Below are 15,000 nucleotides of genomic sequence, written 5' to 3'. Positions count from 1 at the left end.
TTGTGACAGAAGTGAAACGACATTGCACATTGTATGGATTTTATTTCTTTTGATCGCTAATGTTAATTCCACAGTCGTATAGCTAGTTCACTTAATAGAGCAATTTCGATATATTCAGTCCTAAACAAAAGGTATCATCTGAGGGCTTAGGGGAATAAAGTCATACAAATCATAATATGTATTCCCCACAGCCTCGAGATGATGCCTTGAGTTCAGGACTGAATTTTAATATATCAAAATTGGCCTATTAGCATTAAAAGCTTATTCACAGGGTCCCATGAGTTCTGGTGGACTGAAAACCTGTGTTTTACTCCACTGAAACTTGTTTTCACATCGTCAACTTGGCTCAGGGTATACAGTCTATTGTTCTTCAACAGACTTAACTGATTAGAGTGTAATGTGAATGTGAAGTGCTCAGGGTATACAACCTATTGTTCTTTAAGCCAGCGTAGACATTGCATAAATAAAGTCTTATAGGGTAAAAATGGAAGCAATGCGTTACATGTCATTAAATAAATATGGCCGACTTGCCCCAAGACGAATAATTGCAGAATTGGCCTCAATGGGTATTTCATCCACTTTTGAAATTCAACCAATCAATCAGGTATCTATCATGTCCTTAGTTCTACAACTAAGTTCTCCTTGCTGTAGAAAAACTAGTGGTTAGTAGTTCCTTATTGCTTTAAAAACAAGTAGTATGTTGTTGCTTAGCTTTGAGGAATAGACCTCTTGACAAGAATTCGCCACATTTGCCATATTCGCCAAAATCGCCAGATTCGCAAACATGACTGGCCATCACGTATAACATACAGTTGGCGATTTGACAAGAATTCGCCGAAATCGCCATATTCACCATATTCGCCAACATGGCTGGCTACCATTTATGGAATTCATTTGTGGAAGTAATCGCCATCTTCGCCGAAATCGCCAGATTCGCCATATTCGCCAACATGGCTGGCAACTATGTATGGAAGTAATTTACATACAGTTGGCGATTTGACAAGAATTCACCAAAATCGCCATATTCGCCAGAGTCGCCAACATGGCTGGCCACCATTTATGGAATTTACATACATTTGGTGATTTGACAAGAATTCGTCAAAATCGCCATATTCACAAACCTAACAACCCAGGTCGCCCTATCGTTTCTGCCTGTAGTTGCCCCACCGAACTCATTTCTACCTACTTAGACAGGATTATGACGCCTATCGTCAAATCTTTGCCATCATACATTAAAAACAATACACACGCACTAAAAAATTTCCGCGATTTCAATTTCTCCGGTCAAGACAAACCTATTTTCACCTTGGAAATTACATCTCTGTACACAGTCATTCCCAATAGCGAAGAACTTCAAGCACTTAAACACTTTTTCGATCAACGCACTGTCAAAGAACCAAGTTCGGAAACGCTCCTCCGTCTTGCCGAACTAGTTTTAACGCTTAACTGTTTTTCATCCGCCGGCAACTATTACAAACAAATTAATGGTGTAGCGATGGGCACAAGAATGGGACCTAGCTATGCCAATCTTTTTGTAGGATATGTTGAACACCAATTTTTTAATCAGTACAACGGCGGCCGCAAACCTGAACTCTACGGCCGCTACATCGACGTCTGCATTGACGCTAAATATTTCATCCAGCAGAGAAGAACTTGATCAATTTATAACCTCCGTCAATTCTTTTCATCCGCCTCTTAAATATACCTGGGAAATTTCGGAAACTTCATTGGCTTTCCTAGATATCGCGGAAATCGTCATATTCGCCAGATTCGCCAACATGACTGGCCACTATGTATGGAACTATTTACATACATTTGGCAATTTGACAAGAATTCGCCAAAATCGCCATATTCGCCAGATTCGCCAACATGGCCCGGCCACCCGGTGTTGAACTAATTTACATACATTTGGCAATTTGACAAAATTTCTCCACAATAGACCCATATCATTCAATGTCCAAACCAAAGATTTTGCCCGTCGAACCTCTCATTCAGTGTGAGACTGGACGGGCAAAGACAATGCAAAGACAAAGTGTTTATTCCCCACGGACTCCAAAATGGCCGCCGAGTGATAAAGGTGAATCGCCATATTTGCCAAATTTGTCAAAATTTTCAAATTGTCGGCGATATTTTGTTATTTTGCCAATTTTGTTATTGCGTGCAATTCTGATATATGGACATAAGTGGAGTAATTTCGATGTAGAAAGATCGAGAAAACTTGCAAACTAAGTTATCTCTTAGACTAATTTCGTTGATGGCGAAATAATTTACGCGAAGTTATTCCAAGTAATAACCAAACACCAAACAAGTGGATTTGCATTAATTTGAAAGGGCTCAAAATTACAAACTGTTTCCATGCTACCTAACAAGACAAAGGTCCGCAGATTTGGCACTTTCTACTCAACTCAAATTCTCTCTCTTTCTCCACAACATTGGCCTTTGGTCAATGTCGACTGAAATCTTTTCCAATTTATAACTTTTTGTTCGTCAAGTGTCAGACCTTTTTTTTACAAAATAAAGGTCCATTGAAAAGTGAAAATAAAACGTGTAATGTCTACGAAAACTGTGCCTCGTGCTGAAGCATTCTGTTTTGCATTAAGGACACAGCTTAATTTATTTGCCTCTTTTACCTGAAGTAGTCATCACAGGGCTAATTGTTGCTACATCCCTGAACTCTCAGACACGAACGGGTAAGATTGCAAACCTTTGTTTTGGTTTCATGCTCCCTTTCTGGTGATAATAATGGATCGAAATTATTGGCCCCAGATGCCTTTACTGAGTTTTCAAGGCTTTGTATGAGCTTCAGCCGTATGTCCAATTTGAAATCATGGAAACATATTCATTGTAATTTACAATAGCAGTCTAAATCAAGCGACAAAAGATCCTTAGCAGGAACTTCAAGCTGTTTGCGAGCAGTTCCAGGCGGTGTATTATGATCTATGTTGTATTTGGTTTACTTTTTGTCTCTTAACAAAATTAATTTTCTCGGGGAAATTTGAACACCATCTATATAACTGAAATCTATATGCTGTATATGATCATAGAAAGTTACAAGTACTGAGCAAGTGAGCTCGGACTGTCTGCTAAATAATCAGGTCAGCTAATAAGCAGTTGGAGATAGACATGGTTTGGGATGAATTATTAATTTGTCCGATGTTAATGGACGGAGACTTCGTCTCGGTCCATTATCACGCAAAAAAAGAACTTGGCCAATATCCAGCTATTTTGACATCACGCTTGGTCCATAACCCATATATATATAGACTTGTCACGTCCATCAATCATAACAAGGAAAGTTTGTTTTCCTATCTTCGTCTCTTCAATGAAATTAATGAAATCTGTAGAGTCTTCAAGTCATTTGTAGTGTGCATTTCCTGCTGGAAACGTTGAAGACATAATGGACTGCTTTGTCTCCTTTTATGGTGATGTGTCCTGAATGAAGCTAGAAAATTTGGCACTTGTTCCATGTGAAAATGTGTTGACGAAACGTTGACGTTTCCAAATATAAATGTCAATCACACTTCTGAAAGTAATACTACGGGTTTAGTCATGGAGTTTTTTTGTCCCCTTTATGTGGGGGATTATCCTCATCTTGGTAAGGATTAGACCAAAAAATATGTCCGCTGTATGTAGGGCATTATCCTTGTTTGGTTTTGCTTTGTGGATAAATGCCCCATGTTTTCCGGGGTGGGGGGGTGGAGGTTTACAGTGACAGGTGCATTACAAACACAGCCTTAGCCAGCCCTACGACTTTTGAGAGTGGAGAAATAAGAAAATAAAATATAAAATACGTTTAAGCAAACATTTTAGCTAATTCCACCAAGAAAGCTGCTAGCGAACTTCGTTCTTCTGGAGCAATTTTCATACACATCATGACAGCACAAGAGAATCCTCTCTTGGACAACATTATTGTTTCGTAGGCTTCAAATTCAATTTGACACGCCCGTCGTAATTCAGACACACGATTCAATTAATGCTAATTTCAACTGAGTGCAACACGCAGACAGTTCTGCTCCGCTAAACTCGGTAAAGCGCAACTCTTTGCGTCGGTAAGTGTTTTATTTTCTTTACTTGGAAATATACCGGTAGGAACTGATCTCGATACCTCTAGAAAGGAGGGGAAGGAAGAGCTTTTGAACGAGTACAATATGTACGAGAGCCTATAACCGTTTACGGTTACGGCGGGATGATTTCAGAATGTTTGCCAACTGTTCTCAGTTTTTTGAAAGGTAGCTCAGTATCCATAGAATAGATCATTATCCAACTGATACTTTTTCTATGAAAAGTAAGTGATTCACCAATGAGATCGTGATAGTGATTTAGCCAACGGGTAGACCCTCTCTTTGAACTACTGGTGTTCAATTAATGTTATCCAGTACGCTAACTTGTGCAGCATCCACATCAAAAACTAATAGTTAACCTCTGCAAATAAGGCAATCAAGACATCGCGGTTAATGTAAGTTCGAGCCCTTTTTTCCGGCAAGTTTTGCCCCACTCTATTTTTCTTTTCCTTTCTTTTTTTATTTAACCGAGCCGTGCGCGAAGAGGCGAGTTAAATATCCACACTTTCACAGAAACTGAGGCGAATAATTTTTTTTTATTATCATATGGCCCGTACGGCCCCGCGCGCGCTTTTATTTCAAAACTATTAGGAAAATCCCCGTCCTACACATTAGCGCGAGCAGGGCCGGAAAAGGCCGTACGGCCGTACCAGAAACACGTACTGCTCCGTACGATACAGTTTTAGGGGATTTCGTCTCTTTTAAACATCCAAGTAATTTACAGCCAAAAAAGCAAAAATGCAAACAACATATTAGATAAATTTTCTGCGCAGATTTTTTTTATTTTTATTTTGTCCTAACTTCATCTTCTGAGGGCTCATGAATAGTGTAAAGAGTCCATATGATAAAATGCTTATTATTGACTGAGTTTAGGTCGGGCCGGACAGGAAAATATTTGGCCCTCGGTCATGGCGCACGGGCCTAAGCCCTCGGGCCAAATATTTTGCTGTCCGGCCCGACCTAAACTCAGTTAATAAGTACATAGTATATACCACACAAGATGAATAAAAAGCGAACGCCGCGGCTACTCGGAGATGAATGGTGCATAGCTAATCACCTCCGAGTTAGCCAATCAGAGCGAGCGTAGAGCACTATTCACTTGCGTGGTATATAATAATTAATAACTATTTACCGAAGTATAGAGGTGGCTAGTGGTAAATATCCTGGCATCACTAGCCGCCGACACTGAGGTGAATATTTTCTTTAGTATTTATTACTAAAACAGAGAGGTAATATAGCACAAAAAGATATTTAACTCATTTATTCCTGCAACGATTACAATATTATATTTCGGGTGCAAATCAATCTTCAACAATAACTGGGGGTAACGTGGTGTGAGATGATGTACAAATCGAAATCCGCCAACAGAATGATTAAACAACTTTTAATGACAGTTCAAAGAACATATTTCAGTTGAGATTGTTGATAAATATTTTAATTTGTGTATAGTGCCCGCAAGGCATACATGATATATTCCCATGATGCACTTGCCCAAAGGATTTATCCATGTACTCCGGTAATGGCCGTTTCAGATTATTAAATGTTGTGTTGTGTATTCTTTTCCGTATTTTTCTTCTCCACCTAAGACAATCATGATCAATATCGATGTTTTTTAGCTCGTAGAAATGTAGATATGACTGATTAGTGAGTAGTAGTAGTAGTAGTAGTAGTAGTAGTAGTAGTAGTAGTAGTAGTAGTAGTAGTAGTAGTAGTGCAGAGCAAACACATAATTGAGAAAAGAAAATATGGCGTTTCAAAACTAACACATTGAAAGTATGATTATCTGTTTATCTCTATACTCTGCTCTATTTTGTTTCGTTATCAGTGTGACCAACTGATCGGAACCATGGAAGAAACAGTGAAAGTTGCCATAACAACAATAACGTCCATACTGATAGTTATCAGTATCGTTGGGAACTCCATTGTTTGTGTTGTTGTGATCAAAAATCGAGACATGAGGTAGGGGCACCCTTAATAATAAATTACTTACACGAGAGCTAAGGAGTAAACCGTGCTAGCTACTTATTGATTACTTCATTTTCAATTCGTTGTTTGTTTTTCTAACACAGACCCTGCATTGTCTGGGATACCGTAATATTGCCTTCTAATTCAGGCAGCATAATAAATTAATAAGAAGTTAACGTTTAAAACCGTCAGCTGTCTTTAAATGCTACGTTAATAGAGACAAATCGCTTAATTACTTATAGGATTCCCATCAATTATCTGATTGTAAACCTGGCAGTGGCAGACATAATATACTCCATATTTCTCGTCCCGATGCTGATTCTAAGCCATATTTCTAATCACCCAGAAGGAATAACTGGGAAGGTATTGTGTACATTGCTGACGGACGGGATCGTAGCCTGGATCGGGGCGGCGTCCTCTGTTATCACCTTAACTGCCATCGCGTTTGAACGATATTGCGCGGTAATACATCCACAAAGAAAGACGGGAAGCTTTACCATGCGTAAGCTGAAGGTATGTCACATGATAAAAGGGAAAAACAAAAGACAGAAGTTCAGTTGAAGTGCCTCTGGCTGTATTTACTTCATTTTCAATTCCCAAAAAACAATTGAGAACAACGTTGCTTTTTCATAAAATTTTAAACTCTTTTATTTGTGCGCAACACCAATCCGCTGATTAAAAGGACGAGACGAAATAAATAAACGACAATGGCGAATGAATTATACATCCAGGTCTCTAATAAATTGGGAGAAGAAATGAGCCATTCTGTTTACACAAATTGGAGAAGATCCTTAGATGACTGTTACATAAACTGGCCTTATGGTGAGGATAAATTAAAGGAGCTCCACGATATTCTAAACAGCCTAGATGGTAGCATTCAAATTACTGCTGAAACTAGCTGCAAAGAACTTCCGTTCCTTGATGTGATGATAAGAAAAACAATCATGGCTCACGTAACAATCGATATTTATTATAAATCGACGGATTCATTCCAGTGCCTCCCATATACATCCAGCCATCCAAAAATAAAAAGGGATCTACTTAACTGACTCTTTACATTAATTACCCTTGTCCGCTTGTTAATCACATGTTGATCCAGCGTTATCACATAGAACTGAACTGGCCCTTAGGGAGTCCCACGAAAATGCCACACATTAAGTGATTAATCAGCCATGTTGCCAGCATGGTGGTCCTGATAGTGTAGTGGTCATCACACCCGACTGGTGATCAGGGGGACGTGTGTTCAAATCCCACTCGGGGCAATTACAGTATTCCGAATTTCCTCAGAAGTTGTGCAGTGTTGAGTTTCCCGTACCTTTCTCTCCATTTCTCCTCATCTTGGACTGTGAAGCCATTTGCGATCCTCGTGGAAGTGATACATATATATAGTCAGTTAAGTAGATCCCTTGAGCCAACAACATATCAAGAAGAACCGTGCGAGAGGATCAAGGCGATTGGTGGGCCAAATGGCGGCAAACTAAATGAGAACATTTTCAACAGCTAATTATCAGCTTAAGATTCGTCAAAGCAGTTTTCAATAGAGTGTCGAGAGTAATTAAGTAATGGCGAATGCCGCACTTTCTGATTGGCCTAAAAATAGCGCGTGTTTTTCAGCCAATGAGAAGCAATCGTTTTCCCGCGCTTGGGGTAGCTACGAATTTTGATTGGCAGGGCTCCTTGCGTTGTTTGCGATTGGTCAGATAAATATTTTATGTGGCTGTTTCACGACGCTCGTTTGAAAAGGGCTGAAATTTATTTGTGATACTTTCATTTGACGTATTTAATAGATACAATACGAGAGAAAGATCTGTGTAGGTAAAATTGCTCGCCGAAACTAAGTCATTGCCAATGCCATAGAGACTGAACGTGAATTATGATAATTGTCCTTAATTTTAGTAATCATCAGAGAACTTCGAGAAGGGTCGGTATGAGCATGATCATGAGTAGATTAATATATTCTGAATCTAAGTTAAAGATTCAGGATTTCCACGGTGACCATAATATAATTTCATGCACCTGTCATGCACTGTTTTTTTAATTTAGGCCGGGAACGTTATAAAACCGCTCTTGTTAAACGACTCAATGTTTGGATGTTTGCCTATTTTCCTTTTCAGTTCATAATTTCCGCATCTTGGGCTTTTGCATTCATTCTCCAAATACCCCAGTTCTTGAACAAGGAGTTTAACAGGGAAATTAATCCACATTTCTGTATAAGTGCGTGGCGCGAGAAGTGGATAACTCGGGTTTTTTTCCTGGTGTGGCTTGCCTTCTATGTTATTTCCTCTGCGTTGATGGCTGTGTTGTACTACAAGATCATACGCGCCCTGTGGTTTAAACGTGATGGAGATAACAATGCCACACACCAACAGCAGGTATGAAATGTTGATGACGGACTATGGGTTAAATTAGATTCATAATCAGGCCGTCTGCATGCATGGAAGCAATTTAGCATAAGATTTCCCTTTACATTTCCAATCCATGCACTTCCCTCACCCCACCCGAGAATTTCTGTGGTATTTGTCTTTGTCATTAATGTTGCAAATATGCCACAATGGAGCCAGCGCATACTTACAAATTCCCACCGTGGGACTTTCGAAAGAGTGCGGGAGGAGAGCAGCGAAAGTATACCATCAAATAAAATATAAACTGTAACAAATTTGGTTCAAAATTCTGACGCGCCTCACAATTTTTCCCTTACAAAAGGAAACATTTCCGGCAAATAGAAAAGCTCATTACTAAACGGTAATCGGAGGGTCGTCGTAAGTTCGACTCCTGCAAAGGAACTCTCTGATTTTTCCCGGACATCACTCGAGTCAGCCGAGTCACCATCGAAATAAGAAATACATCTCTTCATGAACCGAGGTTGCTCACCATGAGCGACTCGCTAAGACGATAGTTATTACTAGTAATTATGGTGGCTCAAAACTCTCTTTAGAACGAATGAAGCTACAACACTGTATCACGTAATACCAATATTATGGTACCATATGAAACACGTAGTATGTCACCGTGGCAACGGAAAAGCCCGGCAAAGACACACTATATTTTGGATTTAGTTGCTCACATCTCAAAAACGATCTTGGCTTTCTGATCACTTTTTAGCAATAAAAAATGGGGGTCACCGAGTTTGTTTTTAAGATATAAGCAACTTAAGACAAAATAAAGGGTGTTTTTATAGGGCTTGCCCGTCGCCAAGGTAACATATTACGTCACAATAATGACTGCATCTTGTTCAGCAATAATCCGTGTTCCATTTGGTACGGTTTTAACCGCAATATTGCTAATACATGATACAGAATTGTAGTGCCGATCCTTCTAATAAGAGCGTTACTTTGAAGCGTTGAAACCGTTTTGAGCCACCTTAAAAAACACGATAAATACGTAACTTTTTCGCTATATTTAAATGCAAGAGGATAACGGCAGCTATCAATGAATGGAATAGGTCTAGCATATCAGTGTTCAGCCATAAATAAAGTGGTAAGTATGGAAAGAGCAACAAAAAAGTTTCTATTAATCCTTCCAAATTCCAATCCATGATCTATCGACTAATTCCGAGTCTTTCCCTGCTTTGTCCCCTGCTGTTGGCGCGGGAGTGGAGGAGTGGGCTGTTCCGGTCTATCCTAAAAAGACGGGTCACCTCGGAGCTCTTACAAGGTCTCACCTGATTGGAGATCACCCTTGAGGTTTAACAAAAGAACAAATAACAGAAACAATGGCCCTAGGCCTAAAACAAAAGGGCCATTGTTTCTGTTACCCTAGGCCTAAAACAAAAGGGCCATTGTTTCTGTTACTTGTTCTTTTGTTAAACCTCAAGGGTGGTCTCCAATCAGGTGAGACCTTGTAGGAGCTGCGAGGCTACCGAAAGAGACATCATTGACTCTAGCCTCCCACACAGACGTTCTTAGGGCTTCGTCACGCGTTCCTCTCCCACTAGCGTCTGCTGAAACGAAAAACCACCGTTCGGGGATTACGGACCAATCAGTTTTGCGTAAACTTGTGTTTTGTAAGGCATTCTCCACAGCACGAGATTGGCTGTGCACAATACAATAGACCATTTTCGAATTCTCACGGCTGGACTAGATGTAGCATGAAATGGAGGCTAATGCGTGCAAATCTTTTCAAATGCAAATTAATTTGCCAGCATTAGCCTCCATTTCATGCTAGATCCAGTCCAACCATTAGAATGCGAAACTGGCCTATTAGTCAACGCTTATTAGTTTCTGTAAATAGTGGGCAAACAGCTGTTAAGCGGAAGTGGTTTTTCGTTTCAGCAGACGTTCGTGGGGGAAGAACGCGTGACGAAGCCGTAAGAACGCCTGCGTGGGAGGCTACATTAACTTATACTTTTTATGTATTCTTAACTTAGCGGCAATCATAAAATTTGAAATAAGGAACGAAGCATGTACTAATTTTTAAATCCGAAAGAAAGAGACTTAGCAATGCCCAACCCTGGTGAAGCAACAGCGAAAAAAACGTGAACGAAAAAACGCCCCGGGGGGGGGGGGGGGAAGAAGGGGTCAATTAACGGAGCCTAACAAGTCTTTAATTTAATAACAGGGTGTGCTGAAGGTACGACAGCGAGTTACGTTGATGGTTGTGGCTGTCACTGTAATATTTTCAATATGTTGGGGCATAGACTCGGCGATGCATGTGTTAGTAGATGTTTCCTCCATCGACCTTGGTCCTCTCGCTATTCCGATTGCTCACACCATGGTCATGTTCAACTCTGCTGTGAATCCGTTTGCATACGCTCTGATAAGCCAGCGATTCAGGCAGAAGATAAAGGAAACAATATGCCGCCGCTCAATTTTAGTTGATGATGCGGTAGTCTGGTCGACGAGTAAGCGACACAAGAGCATCGAGATGGTTGCCACCTCCACCTTGCAGACCGACGCAGCGGGGGCAAGTTTTATGGAATAATAGACTTCATATCCCTTTTTGGTATTTTATTGCCTAGATAATTAACGTAATCGATGTGAAAGCAGAGGATAACGCAAAGAACATATAGCACACCACCTGCCGCAGTTTCCAGAGCTGAACCCTCACTTACTAGCGAAGTGTCGTTGCTAACCGGTGACTAACGGCTACTAGACCGAATTGCTTGAAGCGTGGTTAGTATAAACCATTGAGCGTATTCATAAATAGCGGCCAAAAAATTGTTCTTTTGTCTTCTTGTTAATGAGACCAACAAGCCTCGCTCTAAGGCAACATTTCTTTTGTAGTTTTTTTCCATGCAAACGAGGCTAGTTGGCCTTATTAGCACAAGGATAAAAGAGTGATTTAATGCCCGCCATTTATGAATACGATCTATTGGTTAGTTAAAGTGGCATGAAATCCTAAAAGTTGTCATGCTAACCACGACTCTAACGCCGCGGCTACACGAACGATTTTTTGCTCATGGAGGAGCAGTGTTGGCCCAGTAGTGCGAGCGCTCGCCTTTCACCAATGTGTCCTGTGTGGATTGTTTGTTGGTCTCCTGCTATGCTCCGAGTACACTGATTTTCCCTCAGTTTTTTTCTGTCTCCTCCATGAGTAGAGGATTAGTGCTAGGCTGTGTAAGCTTCAGACGTTGATCAAGTGATCACCAGGTGATCTGGTGACGTAATTCAGAGGATTGGGGAGAAAAATTTTAACGCCGTATCCCACAAACGCGCGCGGCCTTATTTTCGAATTCAACATGGCATAGGCGAGATTAGAGCTCGTCGGGTCTACTTGAATGTTCATTCAGTAACAGGAAATGTGGTAGACACGGAATGATCTGTTGAGTTTTGGTGATGGAAATACTGCAGGGAGTTTGGAGACAACACCTAAGGCCGCGCGCGGTTGTGGGATACGGCTTTAAAATTTTTCTTCCCAGTACTTCTTATATTACTTCAGAAGCCCATAGCCAGGAGCCTGCAACTTCAATACCAATACTAGGCCAATACTAGGCCTATACTCCAATAACAGGTCCATGTAACGGTATTTCCAGAGATCCAGCTATTTTCAGACGAGTAATTAAATAAGAAGACATGGCATTCTCAATCCCATGGGTAAGAATTTCTTATGCAAGACTTGTAATTATCTGGAAAGGTCTGGTTTTGTCGGAAAATCAATCTTAAAGTACCTCGCTCTGTAAAAACCCGTTCCACAAATACAATAGAGAGCTTTAGATTCTAGGACGAGAACGACAACGGGTACGAGATTTTCTCATAGAACAACAGTAACCGCGCTAAAAACCAGCGTCATTTTGGCGGGAAAAACGTGATACCGTCGTCATTTTAGTACGAGGTTTGCAAAAATGTCGTCGTGTCAAAACAAGGCAACAACACGGTAGCAGTTTTGGCATTTTTGGATCAAGAAAAGGCTCAGTTACCAGCAATAAGAATAACTGAGCAACCTATGCTACTAACAAAGAGTAAGATTAATCGTACGGGTTATATATTTTCTACGTATTTTTGCCAAAAAAACAGGCAGTCAAAACTCGTACTCGTTCTCGTCCTCGTCCTAGAATCTAAAGGTCCCTAATGATGTTGTACGCTCCCGGTCATGGGCTTCTGCAGACGCGCCTTGAAAGAGAGGCTGAAAATACATATTGACTATCATAGACGGTGTGCAATGTACGAAAGGTTGGAAACTTACTGTAAAGATTGACGAATAGAAATGTTGCTTGCATCTTATGTTGGAAGAATTAAAAAAAGCTTTCTAAGGAATCGCAGAAATGAAGACAAAAACACGTAAGCTAATTGATCCTAATTCGATTGCCATTTCACAACTTAAAAAGTACAAAAAAGTGGATTTGAAAGTTACGCGTCCAGGTACGAAAACCTGAATAATTTTAACCAGTCGGAAATAAGATTCCTCCTGCAGGTCCCCCAAATCACATCATATTTAAACTGATCGTATCAGCCAGGAAAGTGCTCTTTAAAATTTCTTGTTTGACAAGAAAAAATATACCTAGAGCAACGCAAATATAGAAATATTTGCTTTACCTCTTAAAATGGGATTTCGAGTTATTCTGTTTCTTTCAACTAAACATAATTTGTTGTTCCTTTGCTGACAAAGCCCACGCAAAGGAATCTCTCCACCTATTTTGTCGTTCCACGTTTCATATGCCGCACAAATAAAAAAATTAACAAACCAAGATGTCATTTCCTTCACGAATGCGCGTTGAGAGGCCTGTGCTCAATCTGGCAAAGTGCTTTGCGCTCCTGTCTTGAAAGAGTTTCTACGAGAGTTCAACACGATCTCTTCCTCAATTGAAGGATTATACTTCATTGTCAGTTTGCCTTAAATGTATTATTCTCCATTTTGATCACTCTGTCCCAGGACTTGTGGTATGAAAAAGAAAAGAAAAAAATAAAAGCACCCTCTTGACAGGATTTGAACCCGGAGCACCCACTTTGAAGGAACTGTTTTTATCCACTTACCCACCAATGATCAACTGATTAGAAAATGCACCGATTGTTTACGAAAACTAATTAGTATATATATATAATCATTGCTGAATAATGGTTAAGTCTGAGGCTTGATTATAAAATGGTTAGCTTTCTCTTGAAGTTTGGTAACAGAAAATTTTCACTGTGTAAGCTTGCTTCTTTGCGGGTGTTAATACACGTTTACAGTGGCACTTTTGGAAGAAAAAATTATTGGCATTAATAAAAAATGACATCCTTCGAGTCCTGCGAGTCCAGACATTGTGGTTCGGCTTTTAAAAGAAATATGTTCATTTCCCATGATCCCTATCAAGCTTTCAGTGTCCAAAATGAACGATAATACTTCACTTGGAAGAAATGGACAATTAAGAATAATCCTTTAATTGAGGGAGAGACTTGGTTGGAGAGTTTCAAAGCAGGTTGTAACGTCAAATGAGGAATAGCCCCACACCTCTCACAAGCTCGGTCGTGCTCAAACTTATACAGCCTCCATAATGATAGAACGAAGCGGGTGGGCCGGATTGATCCTAAGACAGTAACTTTAGAAGTGAAACATAAGCCTATACCCTTTTCAGAATTTCAAATAAAAACTTCACTACTTTCTCCGTCCACTGACAAGAGCTCATATGAATCATTTCCTGTAGCATCCTCGAAGGCCTGTGGTTGCTTAGTATCCTCTGAAATTTCCCTGAGAGGTTTCACTTGAAATCTGGAAGATGGGGTGGTTGAAACGCTTGGGGGAGGAGACGGATCAGTGATGCCATAGTTCGGGATCCATGTCTTTACAAGTGGTTGATTTTCTTTCTGTGCACTTGTGACGTTTTCTGAAGGCTTGGACAAGCTGAACTGCAAAGGAATTACGAGCATTTATTACACTTGGTCGTTGATTTAAGAATCTCTGGCCACACTAAAGCGTTTCATGCTCTGTATTTTTTTGTGACCATCCACAGCTTGGGGCTAAATAATATACGTTATCACCTGTAATAGTATTTTCTCGACGGCATGAAAGTTTAAGTAACAGGAGACAATGTTTTCTTGCAAATCCCATAGCGACAATCGTGCATCAAAACTATTGCAAGTTGCAGGAAGTATGCCTTGGGTGCGCAATATTAATTTTTACCACAATTGCTTGTAATCTCGCAATCTGATTGGCTAATTTACCATTGTCGATAAGAGTCTAGACAACGCTGCTCGCATCATGCTCGCGTCAATTTGTCACGCAATGTAATACCCAATCAGGAACGCTCATTTTGGGAAATAAACCAATCATAAGTTACCGTTATGGGCAACGCTTGCTCTTTCTTTGTGTCATGATTTTGGTCGCGCTCTGAAATAAAAACTTTCTTTAGCGTTGAATGTTGTGGTAAAAAACAAATCGAAGGTGGTTCAGCGGCTACGCCTCGTTAGTCCACAACATTTTGACCACTGTGATGACGAATATCGTTGTCGATAAGAGTACAGACAACTCTGACCCACTTTCTATTTGTTAAATTTCGGCACGTTTTGATTGGAAGACTAGAACAAATGCGACTTTTTCGTTGTGAGCATGCGTAAGAGGA

At 40.2% G+C, this 15,000-nt stretch overlaps 1 protein-coding gene across 2 annotated transcripts; it reads left to right on the top strand.

Moving 5' to 3' along the window:
• The first annotated feature begins 2,620 nt into the window (after window positions 1-2,620).
• On the top strand, window positions 2,621-13,010 carry LOC137994583 (neuropeptide FF receptor 1-like). Of its 2 annotated transcripts, none has more exons than XM_068840182.1 (5): window positions 2,621-2,690; window positions 5,887-6,020; window positions 6,269-6,539; window positions 8,141-8,398; window positions 10,584-13,010. In XM_068840182.1, exons 2-5 carry the CDS (start codon window positions 5,908-5,910, stop codon window positions 10,944-10,946), a joined length of 1,005 nt encoding a protein of 334 aa, XP_068696283.1. In that variant the 5' UTR covers window positions 2,621-2,690; window positions 5,887-5,907; the 3' UTR covers window positions 10,947-13,010. The 2 variants fall into 2 exon arrangements, with proteins under 2 accessions (XP_068696283.1, XP_068696284.1); XM_068840183.1 differs by lacking the exon at window positions 2,621-2,690 and adding an exon at window positions 3,982-4,049.
• The last annotated feature ends 1,990 nt before the right edge of the window (window positions 13,011-15,000 follow it).

Source organism: Montipora foliosa, chromosome 3, assembly GCF_036669935.1.
Source record: "Montipora foliosa isolate CH-2021 chromosome 3, ASM3666993v2, whole genome shotgun sequence".
Classification (NCBI taxonomy): domain Eukaryota; kingdom Metazoa; phylum Cnidaria; class Anthozoa; order Scleractinia; family Acroporidae; genus Montipora; species Montipora foliosa.
The sequence above is the reverse complement of the archived record's forward strand: the minus strand, read 5'-3'. Positions and strand labels throughout refer to the sequence as shown.